General features: G+C 58.5%; 1 protein-coding gene across 1 annotated transcript in view; it reads right to left on the bottom strand.

Moving 5' to 3' along the window:
- Positions 1-16,537, bottom strand: part of SCUBE1 (signal peptide, CUB domain and EGF like domain containing 1) — a 169,923-nt gene that overhangs the window by 50,352 nt on the left and 103,034 nt on the right. The window contains 3 exon segments of the mRNA XM_024737402.1: positions 2,706-2,795; positions 5,435-5,551; positions 10,088-10,213. Of these exon segments, the coding sequence (XP_024593170.1) occupies positions 2,706-2,795; positions 5,435-5,551; positions 10,088-10,213 (333 nt within the window).

Raw genomic sequence — 16,537 nt, 5'->3', positions numbered from 1 at the left:
CCTAAAACAGGGCTCAAGTGGCCCACCAGCCCCAGGATCCACTGGATGAACTGCCTGTGCTCCCTTCCACAGGCTGGCGATGCTGACCCAACTCCGTCTAGGCTGCTCTCTGCACACGGCGGCCGGGCTCTGAACGTGATGTCCCAGGTGTGCTCTGACCAGCAGGGCAGAATGGGCATGGTCACCTCCCTCATCTCCATTCCTTGCCTCTATTAACCGAGCCTGGGAGCAGCCAGGCCTCGTGGGGTCTACTAGTTGGGCTTGAAGTCCAGTAGGATCCTAAGTGTGTACCGCGTGGGCTGCTCTCAGAGGGGACGGGTGCTAAGAGTTATGAGCTCACCTATGCTCGAGAGAGTGCCTCTCCTGGAAGCTTCTGAGGACAGTGACCTAGTGCCAGGCGTGCGGTCTTGGCCGTCGGCCCTTGTCCCCCTGTTGTAAGTGTTGTCAGGAGACCAGAGGAGGGAGAGGTCTCTTCTGTCTGTGGGGCAGGACAGGTTCTAAGGGGGTGGGGGTGGGGACAGAGAGGTGGGGATGCAGGGGTAGCCAATCAACACCCATCTCCCTGGCCCTTCCTGTGTCTGGCACCGAGTCCCCCGATCTGCTCCCCCATCTCTGCCTCCCAAGCTCGGGGTGAGGGGACCTGTGTCCTCAGTGCTCCCTCCTCACCTCCCAGACCCTGCACCAGGGTCTGGCTCTGAGCCACTCTCCCTGCCAACTCTAATTAGAAAGAGCAGGTACCCACCCACCTGTTTGATGCCAACTCAGCTCAGCCCTCGTCTGCCACCATCCTCTTGCCGGGAAGGGTGCCTGGCACCTGGGGGCCCAGTTCCTGGTCCTGCCCCGCTCTGGAGCTCTGGCCTCAGGCAGCAGTGCCCACCTCTCCTGTAAGTGAGGCCTAGGAGCCTGGGCCCTCTTGGGCCTCAGAGCACCAGAAGCTCGTAGGTTCCCATCACCCGCTGCCAGCCACCTCTTCGGAAAGTCCTTAGTACTGACTCAGCCTTTTGTGCAGGGCAGTGGACACACCTGATTGCTGGAGCCTCTAAGCCCACCCCTTCGTGGTTTCCAGGCCAAGCCAGACGGCCCAAGTCAATGAGACAGCCTCGTACAGAGAACTTGCAGAGAGCGGGCTTCTAGCCTGAGCTTGTCCCTGTGTAACCAGAGTGAGTCCTCTGGCCTCTCTGGCCTGTAGCGCTCTCGTCTGAGAACAGGGCTATATCTGTCCTGCCCAGCACGGACCAGGGGTTCACAGAGCTGTCGGCCAGCCCACGGCTTCCTCACTGGGGGAGACCTCAAGCCTACTCCCCGGCACTCAAGGCCACATCCCTCCCTCAGCCCCACTCAGACTCCTCCCTAGATGCCTGGGCTCCTTTGAGGTCCCTACGAGGACCACAAAACTGAGTGACCTCTCTGGGACCTTTAGGCTCTGACCTCCACGGTCCTGTGACGCTGACACTTAAGATGGCCCACGTGGCCATGACCTCTGGGTTAAGCTCAGCTGTGCAGGGTAACTTACGTGTGACCTTGGGCAAGCCAGGGCACCCCAGTGAGTCTCAGTTTCCTCCTCCGAGATGTGAGAAGTGCACCACCTGACCTCATAGCTCCCAAGGCTGGTGTGACCTAACAGGAGTGCCACAAAGAAGGTCGTGACAATCCCAGGTGACCCGATAGCTGTGCTCCAGAGGCCTGACAGCTAGTGCCACCCAGGGGCCAGCGACCCCAGAACTGGCACTGACTGAGGGCCAGAGGAACGAATGAATGTGGAGACAGATGGCTCTTCTGCAGACCGAGCTCGGCTGCAGAGCAGTTCTTTTCTCCGTTTTCCTCACCCTGCCCGGGATCAGCTACACCAGCAGGCCTCCAGCCGCCCAGAGCGGCCCCAGGTGTTTCCGGGCAAGCCTCCCTAGAGTCTGCATCCAGCCCAGGGCAGGGCTCAGAGCGCAGCTGACATCACATGGACCCCCGAGGGGGGGCGGGGACCCGAGGGGGGCGGGCTGGGGAAAAGCGGGCTTGGGCTGGGGTCATTCACGGACTGGGGAGCCTTGGGGCCAGAAGGGGCTGCCAGGTGACCCTGCCCGGTCCTCCCCTCTCTGGGTAGCAGATTTCCCAACTATAAAGCCAGCAGGGTGGACTGGACACCCCTGAGACCCTGCTGCCCTGCATCTAGATGTAGGTTTTTTCCCCCTGCACGTGGCTCCTCTCTGGCGAGGAGACAGATAAGGACGTGCTGTCTGAACCCCTGTTCTACACTAACACCCACTTTGCTTCTGCGTCTCAGCGCTGCTTTGCTGACCCTGCAACCCTAACTGCACATGTGGGCATTACTGCGAGTAGAGGGGGTTTACAGAGCACATGTCCTTACACGCAGAAGCCACTAGACACTGCCTCTGGGTTCTTTGCTACAAACACACAGAGAAATACGTGTACTCGATGAAGGGTAAAAACCTTAAAAAGGAAAAAGTGAGTTCACATCTGGAGCAGAGCCCCTCACACTCACCCACGGCACGCACGATCACACACACGTGGGCACACCACACGGATAAACAGCCCCCACACACGCTCACCCCACATGCCAGCACAGCTCTCACAGCCTGACATACAAGTACGCATACAGACACCTCACACGCCAGCACATACCACACACACACACACACACACACACGAACAAAGGTGCAAGTACAACAAAGGAAGTGGAAGAAAAGTGTTACCCATGAGTAGCCGCCGTTTCCCCCGCTTGTCCACATCAGCTACTGACGTGGCATTGCACTGAGAGCGCTCAATTGCAGCCTCATCCTTTTCTAAAACACAAGTAAGGGACAAACACGGAGCCGGTGGTTAATGAGAGCCCACTTCCCGCGGCCCAAGACAGTCAGCCTCTTGGCGTGGCGCACACAAAGCCAACATAGCACGCCGGGCCAGCGCGGCGTCCTCGCCAAGGGGCTAATCCCAGGAACCTCCAGATGGCGTGTTCAGGGCAGAGCGAAGAGGCGGCAGAGCGGGGGAGGGGGGCAGAAGAGGGATATGACCACAAGAGGACACGGGGTGGGGACACAGGGCCCATCTGCAAACAAACACAGGAGGAGGCTGAGGTCAGAACGGACAGGACCCGCGTGCGGAGGGCCGGAGAGGTGGACAGCATCCCCGCGGAGCTCGCGAAGACCCAGGCAGCTACAGACACCCCGGCTCAGGCTGAAGAGGCAGGCGCAGGACAAGGCCCAGGACAAGGGGGGGGACAGGACCCGCGAGGTCCGGTGATGGATGCGCCTGGACAGCAGATGCCCCGTCTCAAGGGCGTGAAAATGTGTCCAACACTCATGCAGAATTAAGAACAAAACATACGGAGGGACAGACACGCATACACTCAACAGTGGATCCAACCGAATAGACACAGAGAAGCCAGGGGGTCGATGTGGGCAGTGCTGGTTGCCTGCTTGTCTATGGAGGGCTGGAGCGAGACACTCAAGTGCTCGACGAGAGGCTGCAAAGAGGGGCGGCCGTTTTAGGAGCACGCACAGAGGGACAGCCGGCCGGCGGCCGGGAGCTGCCGGCATGTCCCCCGTAGAGGAGCACGTGAGGTTAGCTGGCTCGCGTTTCTTTGCTCAGTGGGAGATGTGTGGGGACATTCGCTCCCGGGGGAGCCCGGGGAGCAGTGAGCAAAGGCAGATGCAAGGTTCTCTGGGCCAGCGGGGAGTAACGGCCCAGGGCCCAGGAGCTGGGTCTGGGAAAGGATTTCTAAGGAGAGGGGAGGGGAAGGGGCAGGTGAGGGAAGCTACGTTAGACAGCAGATCCAAGCAGGGACCTTCACGTGCAGCAGACACTAAAGGATAAAAAAGTAAGAGAGGATGAACCAGGTGCACAAAGACAAGAAGTGTTAGACGAGGCTGGGCGTGTGTCTGGCCGGCCGCTGTTTGCGCTGGTCCAGGGGCTGGAGGAGGCAGCTCCACTGCAGACGCAAACGCTGTGGGAGACCCCAGCAGACGAGACAGGAAGGGGGCCGGCGGGCCGGGAGAGCCCCCGGGGTCAGTGGAGACAGGGAGAGAGGTGGGAGAGGGAGTTCTAGATGGGATCAGGCTGCAATAGAGACACTGGTCTGAGACCGGGTTCTGCTTTGATTATTATTATTATTAATTATTATTTTTTGGTTCTTTGGTTTGGCTTGGCTTTTGGCTCTGAAAATCATTAACGAACGTCAGTTATCAGACAAGACAGGCAATCAGGGACCATCACCAGAAAAGCAGGAGGAATGAGATAAAATGAAACCCAAATGGCTGTCTGAGAGGAGAGACCACACAGAGGAAGGGAGAACCACGCAGGCGGCACCTGGGACGACAGCCCGGGACTGGGACGCGACCGCTGCTGCCCGGCCCGGCCCCTCCGCCCGACTCCCCCGGGGCACAAGGGAGCAGAGCCACAGGGGACAGAAGGTGACAGCAGACTCCGGGCTTCATGGCTTTGCTTGCTTGCCAACCCTTTTCTGTTACTTGAAAGTCCCTCAAGAAATATCTTCTGAGTCGATAATAAAAAAACGGGGCATTTTTACAAAAAATGATAACTGACTTGCGGGGGGGGGGCGGTGCTGAACTTTGCCAGTGTTGAAGAGAAAGAGGAGGGTGAACTCTGGGCACCAACTTTGAAATTCCTCTTTTTCTCAGTTAAAAAATAGGCTGTTAGTTTTGAGTGGGGAAAGAACTTACTAGTGATTATAACTTGAGATAATCACAAATACTCAAGCTTCCCCTTGGAACTAAGGACCAGGAGGACGGAGGTGACAGAGACTGAAACTGACACTCTTGCAACAGGTGAGGTGACACCCGAGGGGTGTCAGGAGGGGGCACCCGAGAAGAAGGGGCTCTAGGTGGGAGAGGAGGTCCGGCGAGAGGCCCCGTAGCTTGGGAGTGGAGAGCATTAGGTTAAAGACACCCAGACCTGACCCGGGATTCACACCAGCCCTCTCCCCTGGTGTTCTAGACAACCAAGACTGAAAGCAGTTTTCTGAGAAAACCTCTTGGTTTTCCAGATGCTGTGGGCAGCTCACACCACCAAGGAGGTGGTGATGCAGGCTGGCCAAGTCTCCGGTGTGTCTCCACGTTAGGGGATGAAACCCCTGTGCTTCAGGAACAGAAGCTGCCCTCCAAAGGCGCACACACCACCCTCCTCCCCACAGATCACCTGCCTGGAACCACCTGCACGCGGAGGATGAGGCCCCTCAGAAAACCCGCAGTGACACAAAGCAGAGGCGCTTGGTCTGGGTAGATGGGCGACCCTGGGAAGTGTTCACAGAAAGCTCCCCTCGGGGTCGCCCGCCAGCCCCATCAGTATCGTGGGGCGCTTCCTGGAAAGCAGGATGCAGTGGGGTGTGGCCACTTTCGGGCCCCACGGGCGCCCCGGGGGGCAGGGCGGTGCAGCGAGCTTGTGCTCGGCAAAAGCGCTTACTCACCGATGCACGTCCGACCGTCTGAGTGCAGGGCGTACTTCTGGTGGCAGCCGCACGTGGGGCCTGTGTCCGTGTCCTCACAGCTGTGCTGGCAGCCTCCGTTTCCATAGTTACAGGTTACTAGTTAGGCCCAAAGTGTACATACGTGTATGTAAACAGAATGACAACAAAAACGATTAGTTTATCGCCGTCGGTTGTTTCTTTAAGGGATGGGGGAGGAAAGTGGGGACATGAGACAGTCAGCGCAGAGGCACACATTTCCCTGGACATCAGCCCCTCTGGGGTCTTGGGTGGAATCGCTCACTCCCTAGAGGCGAACTGGGGTGGGACAGAGAATGGACTTTGGGTCGTCTGGGCTTCGAACAGAGCTGGCACACAGCCGATGCACTCAGATGGTGTTAGTTGAAGAAAGGGATAAGCTAGACAATTTTATCCTTCCTAGGTTGCAAAAGACACTTTACAATAGCCTGTCCCGATGGGGCAAATGTCTGTGAATACCAGGCATACTCTTCAAGGCGGTGGGAGGGGGCAGGCCCATGTGAGGGGTGGCGCTCATTTCCTTAGCTCTCGTAGACCTTTCTTTCTTTTGCTTACGTCTTGGGGCACGTGGAAGGATGTCCCCATGGATGCCTATTCCCTCCAAGTCCCAGCAGCCACCTCAATCTCTATCCACTCTAAGCCCTAATCCTCCCAAGGGAATGTCCAAACAGACAGAACATATGCAAATTAACGTCATCTCGGACTCAGGTTTGAAAATGACCTTTTATTTAAACGTGTTACACAGTGCGCAGGGCCTATGGCCTGGAGGAGCTGCTGCCCTTCAGCCCAGGATCTTAAAATGTTTCACAGCATCAGCAACCCGGGTCGCTGAAAAGGGGGCTGAACAAGCAGGAGCCCGTCTGAAGCAGGGAAAAGGAGAAATTCAAGTTGATTGAAAAGAATACACAGGGGTGAGGGATATCGCAAAAGGAGATCCAAGGTCTCCATGGCAGGGCTTCTTGCTGCCCCTGCTTTACTCCGCTCTAAGATGACAGGGTGCCCGTCATCTGTGTGCAAATGGTACACCGGGGCCTTGAGGACAGGGTGTCTTCCTGGAGACCTTACCCATTTGTCCAGAATTCTATCTACACTCTGAATTTATCTGAAAACCCTAATGATGATCAGGTATGCAGAAGTGAGTCTCAGACCAACCACAGTCAGAGGGGCAGAAAACTCCGAACTGGCAGAGCCTGAATGATGTTTTAACAGGTGACCCGTGAGCAGGGCTGGGGCCAGAGGGAGGTCACGTGGTGGCAGCTCCCCGGTGAAGGATTCCAGGTGTTTCAGAGCTGAGTTCTGCAGCTGCGTTTCCCGGGTACTCCTCCTTCCACCCAGAGAACAGCACGGAGGCTCTGGGGTTTCCAGCCTGAGCGATGCTGGCCCTGCCGACCCGGCCACACGCAGTCTCCCTGCCAGGTGAGGAGGGCGCGAGGAGAATGGGTCCTACTCACTGTCCCAGACACTGTCCTCGGCGACCAGCGGCTGGCGGGCTGCCTCTTCCACAGGGAGCTCATGACCATCCGAAGGAGGGACCCAGCTTCCGGGGCGACATTTCAAGGACACGCAGAACTGCTTCAGGAAACAGCTGGGGTTTTGCCACCAAGCCCTCTGGCCCCTCTGTGTGGGAGTGTCTCTTCTCCCAGCATTTGTGGGTGCCCGGCAGCCTGGAGTCAGGGTCTCTCATCTCTCTGCACAGGCGGAGCCTCAGGGAAGCCAAGGTCCCAGGGGGCTGCCGCTGAGCACGGATCTCAGGTGAGGGGAGAGCCCCACCTTGGGCTGAACATCACGTGCCTTTCCGGACTGAGAGATGCCCCATTCAGGGTGGGCAGGGGTGGACCGGTGAGGGGACAGTTCTTTCCAGGCTCTGGGCTCCAGGAGATTGACGGCACCCTGCAAGTGGCTCTACGGAGGACACGGGCCTGTCTGAGGCAACCGGAGCGAGGGCCACTTTCTTGCTCCCTCTCTGCAGGCCCGTGTGCATCTCCCAGACCACACGGGCCGAGCTGTGAGCACGTAGAGAGCCTATAGCACGTACACGGAAGTAAACACTGGAGCCCTGAGCTCCGGAAAGACCCAGAGAAGGATGGAGAAAACCTCCTCTGGCCCTGGAGTGAGTCCTGGGCTCTGGAGGGAGGAAAATTCGGGCAGAGTCCCCTGTGGTCCTGCTCGTTCACAGCGGCTGCCTAGGCCAGGCCTCAGCCCCCGACCCAACTCCAGATCTAGAACTTCCTGGGCCTCGAGTGAGCTCAAGGGCTAGCGGGAAGTCTCAGAGCTAACTTTACGCTAATCCACACTAACTACACAGAAGAAAACCAAAGCTGATGGGGTGGACAGCCAGGGGTGCCGTCCCTCGGCAGGAGGGCTGCAGGGCAGTCACCCACTCCTGGGCTCCAGGATGGGTACTGGACTCTCCACACACCTTGGCAACACCCAGCCACTGAGCAGAGAGGGTGGGACTCTATCTGCTTTACCAGAAGTTCGGGGCGCGGGCGTAGCTCTTTCTGTCCGGGTGGGGCGGGGGAGTCTCGGCCGTGCACAGAGCTCTCCTTATGCCTGACCTCTCAGACCAGGCTGGTCCCTCAGGAGATGCTCTCTGAGCAAACCGTCCCCTCGTAGCACTTGCCCCACACGGGATCATAGGGTTAGGTAGCCTGTGAGTCAGTCCCAGCCACTTCCTGGGGCCCACGGCTCTCTCTCGGGCACCTAGCTTAGGGCTTGGTCAGGGCGGGCGTCAGCCAGGCTTGCGGACTGAAGGAATGCGCTTTCCTCCTGGCCGAGCCTGTCGACAAGCCTGCCCACGCCACACACGCTGGTCCCTGGCCTGTGTCCTGAGGCAGCTCAGATTACCCCACGGGGAGGACTGGGAAGCTGGAGTTATTCCTTCTCTGTTCTGAAGGTTGCCAGGTGGCAGGAGGTTTCTCTGCAGCTAAAGGGATCCATCTGGTGTAGAGGACAGGAGGGCCTGGGTTAGAACCGGGCATTTCCCCGTCAACAGCATCCCTGATTGGTCCTCCCCTTGGTGACAGCGTACCTGTTGATCACTGCAACCCCGCAGGAGTGACTAGAAGAGGAAGGCTGGTCCACGTCTGGGACCAACCTGGGCAGGAGGAAGTGTCTTCACCTTGGGGAACGGACGAATCAGGTGTGGGGGCTGGAGCACGAGCTCCCTTGGTGACAGGGACTATGTCTGAGGCATGTGGGTCCCCGAGATCTCAATGACTGAGGAGAGCGGAGGAGAACTGGAAGAGTCACGATGACTAAGGACGACGGGCTGGCAAAGGCCGCAGAATGAAGAATGGAAAGAAAGCCCATTTTCTTTAGGAGAGCTGGTCAGCGTCTGTGTCCTGGTTCAGTGGCCAGCCTGGGAGTTGGACTCATTCTTCTGCAGCAGAAGGTGGGCCTGGTATGAAGTGCTTGTCTCTGGCCAGAGACGGGCAGCAGTCACACCAGCCACCCTCCACTCTTTTCAGACACACAGCAAACATCACATCAACCTGGGCATCCTGGCTGCCCGGCGAGCGGAGGCCACATCCTGCCGCTCCCCACGCACTGTCGGGGGGATGCACCGCCTTCGAAGCTTTAGAGGACTCAGCGTGTTCAGCCACCATCTCACTTCGTTTGCTGGCTCCCATTCCTACTGGGGAGTGCCCAGTGACCACAGTGAGAGGCTGGATTACGCCTGCGTCCTGCAGGCTGACCTCCAAGCTGGTCCTGAAATGGCACCTTTGACCAGAGGCCTCATTCAATCCAGATTTCCCAGGGTATCATCGTCTACGGTGGGCCTTTCAGGGCTAGGCTATGAGCTCTGGTCTTTGATCCTGGAAATAAGCTCAGTGCAGCCTGCGCTGGGACCGCCCCCCGCCCAGAACCGAGCTCCTCGCCTTCTTCTTCTTTTTTTTTTTTTTAATAAATTTATTTATTTATTTTTTGGCTGCATTGAGTTTTCGTTGCTGAGCGTGGGCTTTTTCTAGTTGCGGTGAGCGTGGTCTACTCTTTGTTGCAGTGCGTGGGCTTCTCATTGCGGTGGCCTCTCCTGTTGCAGAGCACGGGCTCTAGAGCACAGGCTCAGTAGTTGTGGCGCGTGGGCTTAGTTGCTCTGTGGCATGTGGGATCTTCCCTGACCAGGGCTCAAACCCGTGTCCCCTGCATTGGCAGGCGGATTCTCAACCACTGCGCCACCAGGGAAGTCCCCTCCTTGCCTTCTTTATACCATTCTGTTACCAAGGGCTGCCCTGGCCCACTGCGAACCCACAGTCCCTCCGTTCCTGCTGGAGAGCTCGAGCACAGGGCCAATGGGTCTCTCGGGTTGGGGGCGAGGGGGAAGGAGGAGGTCATGATGAGCGCTGGCAGGGCTGTCACACAGGGCCCTGCATAAGATCCAGCCCAGGTCTGGGGCTGTGTCAGTGGTACTATGCCAGGGAAACCCCAAGCCTGGGGCTTATGGCCCCTGTCCCTCATGCCTCCCAGGCCCCTTCGGGGGGGGGCCCTGCCCTTCTCTCCCCCCCAGAGGACTGAGTGCCCTTCTCAGGCAACGTCCAGCAGACTGGACAGACCCCCCACAAAGCAATGGCAGGAGACGCGTGGGAATGTCTGACCCCTTTGCCTCCATCTACCTACGTGTGCAGTCCTTCTGGTTGTGGGCAAGGTCAAAGCCGGGCCTGCAGTCACAAGCCACCCCACCTTTGGGCGTCTCCCGGCAGATGTGGGCACAGCCATGGTCTTTGTTCATGCAGTTCATACCCTCTGGGAAGAGACAGACAAGAGAGGGGTTGGGGACCAGGGAGAGAGAAAATTTCAGGCTTAGAAGATAACCGATGAAATGTCACAAGCAAACGTAGTGTTCTTGGGCTGCCGTTGGCACGTGCATGACATGCACATGGGGGGTGCACCTAGTCATCCAGATGGCGATCCCCTAGGGGGAAACTGAGGACACGGTGCCCAGGTCTAGAGCCAGGCCTTGCTCGGAGACCGTAAATGAGCTTGCAGGACCCACGGAGGAAACGCTCCTGACCTGGGTCAGATTACAGGGCATGGGCTGCAGGAGGCTTCCCAGGTCAGGGGTTTAGATGGTTTCCCCACGAAAGCAGATGTGGGTGGCATTTAAAACGATGGCGGTGCGCGGCACTTTTCAGTTTGTACGGAGATGCCTCAAGCCCCCGTGGGGCAGGTGGAGACTTGCATTTCAGGCTGGGCACACAGAGGAGTGCTGACAGGTCAGGGTGCTGACACACCCCAGCTGGCCTCCAGCTGCAGTGCTGCCCGGGACCCACGGAAGCCCCAGCCTCAGTGCAGAGCCCTGCAGGCCCGGAGCCCCGAGCAGGCGTCCCTCCGCCCTCCGTGCTTATTCCGGGTCCAGGCCACACACGTCACTGTGTTCCTAATCGCAGCCTGAGATTCCTGCTGGTTGGCAGATGTTCCTCTTTAAAGCAAATATGTTTGCAAACCTCAGGCACCTTTTCCTCCGAGGCTTCAACTTAAAAGGGCAGTTAGCAACGGACTCCCCTGCTGGCTGGGAAACTTCAGAAATGGGAGACTGTGGCAGCGGCTCAGGGCTGGGCCACGCCACTGCCTGCTCTGGCACCCCCATGCTCTAGCTGCAGTGGGCGTTTTTTATCTGGAGTCTTGTCCACGTTGGCCCTGCCCGGCAGGCCCTTAGCAGCTCGTCCTCTGGCCGACTCGGAAGCCCTGTCCCTCCCAAGGCCAGCCAGGTTCCCTGTCTTCTCCCCTCCCAGAGGCCTCACTGAGTGCAGAGCTGGGCTGCCCACGGGCTTTGAGGGCAGGAACTATGGACCATCCACCTCCGGAGGCCTGGCCTCTACACACCACCCAGTCAGTGCCTGCCAAGCATCTTGCCAAAACGCACTCTGAGGGCCCTGGTGTGACCAGGGAGAAGAAGGGTTCCCTGGGGTGGGCCGTTTGGCCCCTCTCCTGAGTCACCCACAGTTTTGGGGAAATCCCCTCCACCCCAGAAGATTTGATCCCCCCTCCCTGTCTGCCTGGAGCGGCTTGGGACCCCCTTCAGTTGACCCCGGTTGATGTTTATCTTCCTGGTGATTTGTGAGGAGTTTCCAGAATTTATGAGGTCAGGGGTCAAGTGAGAGGTTAGAGGTCACAAGTCCATCAAGAGGCTAAGTGCAGATGAAAGGAAGGGCTGCTGTCCGCCCACACCGCCCGGAGACCTCCTTCCCCAGGTGACGCACGGGCCTCCTGTTCGAGGGCAGGACTAACTAACTCATCTCGACCTCGGCCACTTGAAGCATGGGCGGGGGCAACGGAGAACTGACAGATGTTTGAAAACACAAACAACCCGGCAGCTACCACAAAGACTGAAAAAAGTCTGAAGTGGAAGAAAACAAAAACAAGTCAAAATGAATGAAGCACGCGTTTTGCTCAGCGCACCGACCTCCGGTTTCACCTGATTTCATTATTCTCATTATTCCTTCACCTTGATTTTCTCACTTACGCAAGTCAAATTGTCCAGCTGGAGCCCAAAGAGCTTGTGTTTCTGTGTCATGGCTATAAGTATTTACTAGAGATTAAATGGGGAAATTTATCTCTATTAGTTTATTTAAAAACGGAAATTTAAACTTTATTACACATCAATGTGAGTACATCTTTGGTTAAAAACGGTATTTTCTAAAACAAGGAGAGGCTGAGAGGAGGGGTCCTTGCAGAGGAGAAGCGGGGGGTGGGTATGATTCTCGACCATACTGTCTGGAGCCCTGGCCCCTGGTTCGCCAGGCATTTGTCACCCTTGCCTGTACGGGCGGGGAGTCTCTGTCGGCTGGGCCTGCCGCAGACTGGGCGCTCTAGGGGCCAGTCAGCTACTGCTGCGGCTCCGAAAGGTGTGTGCGCTGTAAGGCCCGTGCCACTACGGCCCTCCCTCCCCCGGGAAGCCTTCCTTGGCCCTCAGGCCCGTCAAGGGCCTTTTGGACACCCATGCTCTCCTCGCTGCGGGGTAGCTGTGTGGCTCCCCTCTGCTCTCCAGGTGACTCAGGCTGAGCTCTGGGCCTCCCCAGTGAGCTCACCGTCCAGGGCAGGTCTTGCCCAGGAGGGGATGCTCCGGGTCCCCACAGCAAAGGGAGGGGAAACGGAACAGCCTCGGGTCTGGGTCTCCCAGCTGGGAGCGGCAGCCACCACCAGCCAGGCTCACGTCCGGCTGGACCGTTTCTGCTCGGCCCGAGCGCTTCTGGACGCTCCTGACACAGTGGTCGTGAGAGCATTGCCATCACATTTAAAAATGACCCTAGCAACCACCCCAAAGAAGGCCACAACGGCCTAGCTAGGGGCCGGGGGTACGGCTTCCTCTGTGCGGGTGACTCAGCCCCTTGCCCAGCCGTGGACGCGGGAACTGCGTGAACTTCCCCTCCACTCTGGGGCGGCACTGGCTTCCGTGGGCCACGAGAAGCTCGGCTTCATGGCCGGCAGGACCACAGATGGTCAGGGCTGGACGGCTCCTTGCCATCCATCTTCCAAATGGGGAAAACGGGGCCTCGAGGCAGGGGTGACTGTCCCAGATCATACGGCAGGCCTGGAACCCAGGCCGCTGGGCTCCCAGCCGTGGCTCTCCTGGTCTGGGGGTCACTGAGCGACCCTTGTGGGACTCAGATGACGGACAGGCAGCATGCATTTGCTGGGGGTGAACAGAACGAGGAACCCGGCACAGAGCTGGGCTAACAAATGGTACCTGTTACTATCTGTTGCCCTCAGAATGAAGAGCCTATGAAAATTCAAGGCAAATTCAGACTGTGAAGCTCTCCGGGCAGCCCCTCAACGAAGCACAGAACCCCTCGCTCCTCTCTGACCTTCACCCGGCTGCCGCTGAGCACGAGGGCGGAGCCTCAGCTCACCTGCAGAACCATCACGAAGCCTCGTCTCTCCTGCTGGTGTCACCTCTCTAGCCTTTCCAAACAGCGTGGTGTTCCTCGAGCGGCCGTGCTTTATGGCAGCTGGGGTCCCGACCTCTCACCTGCTTGTCCTCTGAGTCCCCGCTCTCCCTCTGCAGCCACCACGGCCTTCCCACTGGGCTGGACGTATAGCAGAGCGGCCTCGGGCAGGCCTGGCCCACGCCCTCTGCAGCTGCTCCGTGAAAGGTGACGGGCTCTTATGAGCAAGGTCACTCTGGCGGCGTCCTAAGCAAGGGGAGCGCTAAAAGGCTGGCCTATGAGACCCACGCCTCAGGGCAGCACTGAGCTGAGTGGCTCCCCTCGGCGGCTAACTGATGCCTTCCTTCACTCTCTGGGCGCGGCTCAAGCTCTGTCCTGCAGACCGCGGGTCCTGGCTTTGTCTCTTCCTTCCAGCTGGCGCAACGCTGAGAGCCGGCTCTGCGCTTCTGTGCCTGTCTACCTGCGGCCGCCCTGCCCACCAGCCAGCAAGCTCCGAGAGGCCGTGTCTTGTCCCTGCTGTGTCCCGCGCTCAGAACCCTGGCTGCACATGGCAGATGCTCAGGAGATCTTACTGGGGAGCGGATGCAAAGGCGCCAGAGGGAGAGTCCAGCCCCCAGGCCGGCAGGCCAGCCTGGCCAGTGCTCACTCCGTCAAAATGCTCCGAGGAGGGCTGAGCCTCGTGCAGGAGGGGCCGGGGCCAGGGCTCGCCTGCTCGTACCTGAGCCTCTGGTCAGATACCTTCTTCCCTTTTCTTAGCTGACAAATGAGTTGTCAGAACGTGTACCTCTGAGGGTTGCCGTGAGGCTCAAATGAGAAGACCGTGCGATGTGTGTGGCACAGAGCGGGTTCCTAAGGAAGCAGGGCTGCTCCTGGAGCTTCTCTACACTGCTGCTGCTTCATTCTGCCTTGCGTAAGATCTGTGTAGCTGCTAAGTTGCGCTCTCCTGCCAACCGTGGGTAGTTTGAGGGGAGACCTGACCTTTATTCTTTTCTGTATCCCAAGTACCCAGCACGGGGCCTGCCCCGAGTTAGGGGTCAGCAAACAGTAACTGAAAGAAAGCAAAGAAGAATGGGGGCGAGAAAGAGAGAGAAGGGAGGAAGAAGAGAGAAAGAGGAAGGGAGGGAGAGGAGAGAGAAATGAAGCCTTTCTTACCTCAGAGCAGATTAAACCCATTGCCTATTATTTAGGGGACAAGGCGAGAGGCATAGAGAATTTGGAAAGCACTATTGTGGCATTCTCTGCTGTGTGTTCTATGAAACACAGCATCCCAGGTCGCCTGAGGTAGGGAATTCACAACGCACGTTAAAGGCTCTGAGAAGTCCTGCAGGCACTCGTGGATAGCCCCCTCCCCCTCACTTAGCACAGTATCCTGGGGAGCTCTGCCCCAGCCCCTCTGGGAGGCTCTGGGTTACAGGCTTAGAGACCCCAGGGTGGCCCACTTCAGCCCCTCACCTTACAGATGAAGCCACGGTGGCAGAGGCACCGTGGAGGCGTAGGGCGGGGCAGGGAACCCGTGGAGCCTGGCGTGGCTTCCTCTGTGCCTCAGAGCCTCAGGGGTAGAGCGGACGGCTCTCCCTTCTTGTCCGCCCAGGAAGGCGGTCCTGAGCACTGCAAGCTAACAGGGGTAGTACTGGGAGGGCTACTGCTGAGGGCCGTGGGGCCAAGTGGAAGTTCGGATGTGAAAGGTGAACCCCGGGGTGGGGGGCATGCAAGGTGCGTGTTGCCAAGCACTTCTGCTCCAGGAGAATGGTCCTGGGCTCCACACTGGAAGGGACTGCAGGTCCCCCACCCTGCTGTAGCCCCATCCCAGCTCCTCTGAGGCAGCCCGGCCTGTTCCCGCCAGCTCCGGCTGGCACACTGTCTCCACAGGCTTCTCCAGAACAAGGGCGGAGCCCAGAACTGGGCACAGAGCAGGCTTCTGCGAGCCTGCGGGATCGAAGGGCCCTGTCTCCCTCTGTCCTCCTGTGGCCCCCTGCTTTGTACCGTGTCTACTCTTGGGAGCTGGGCCACAAGACAGCTGCCCTGGGGCCAGGCGCAGCCACTCCCTCGGCCTCACTCCCCATCGTGATACCATGCAGTGCTGAGTCCAGCAGAAAGCCCCGTTCATCTCCCCTCCTCGAGGGAAAGTGAGATATAATTTCAGAGTTGCTCCCAGAAATCCTGGTCTTCAGGGGCCTGGTGCCAGTCAGGCCAGGCTGCCCGCCAGGTCGAATCTAATTTGATCCAATCCATCCAAATCCAATTACGTTCTGGAAACTCGGACCGAGTGTCTCCTTGGTGCCCAGGGTGGGGCGGGGAGCAATGAGGACACAGAAGCTTTGCTGACACGTTGCCAGGTCCGCATTCAGACTCTGACGCTTGCTGCATGACCTTGGGCAACCCCTGCACCTCTCTGAGCCTTAGTTTTCACCTGTGAAAAGTGAATAGTTGTTGGACCTGCCTCCCAGGCACTCACTCAAGGTGCAGGCCCCTCCTCTGGGCCAGTGAGGCTGGCTAAGGGTGCAGGTAAGGGCCTGAGGGACTTTATCCTGGGCAGGGGGAGCCACTGGAAGGTTGTAAACTGGGCAGCGACGCACTTTGTGTTGGAAAGATCTCTGGATGCTGCATGGAGGCAACCCGCTGGGGCAAGAGTGTGGGCCAGAAGCAGGTGGGAGGCTACTGTTACCACCCTGAAAGGGACGAAGAAGCAGCCTGGAGGGGTGGCAGCGTGTGTGGGGACAGGGACAAAGGCCGGATCTGGGACACACGTCAGAGCCCCTTTCTCTCAGTTTTCCAGAAGACATGATGTAGGGACTCGGGCTCTGACTGTACTTTCATTTAGTGTAACCCTCGCCGTAAGCCTGAGAAGTGGGTATGGCCGTGCCCATTTTGCAAACAAGCCCACGAGAGGCTGGATCAGGGTTGGGGAAAGACGTGCCAGGGCCACACCATGCACAAGAACTCCGGGCTGCACCTTCCTCTCCCAAGCGCCCCGAGCTTCCTTCTGACGGGCCCCTCCCCAGGTTCTTGCACTCTCTAGGCCCGGTGACAGGCCCCCGCAGCCCTTTCCCACCAGGGCCTATTTTCCCAAAGGACAGAGGTAAACGATGGCGGACTCTGCCTGCCCCAAACCAGTGCGTACATCGCGTCTTCTGTAGAGCAAAGTTCACGGATGCATCTAAAGCAGGGCAGTGGGGCTGGG

Source organism: Neophocaena asiaeorientalis, unplaced genomic scaffold (genome assembly GCF_003031525.2).
Source record: "Neophocaena asiaeorientalis asiaeorientalis breed wild unplaced genomic scaffold, Neophocaena_asiaeorientalis_V1.1 scaffold242, whole genome shotgun sequence".
Lineage (NCBI taxonomy): Eukaryota > Metazoa > Chordata > Mammalia > Artiodactyla > Phocoenidae > Neophocaena > Neophocaena asiaeorientalis.
Note: the sequence above shows the minus strand (reverse complement) of the source record. Positions and strands in the feature narration are given on the sequence as shown.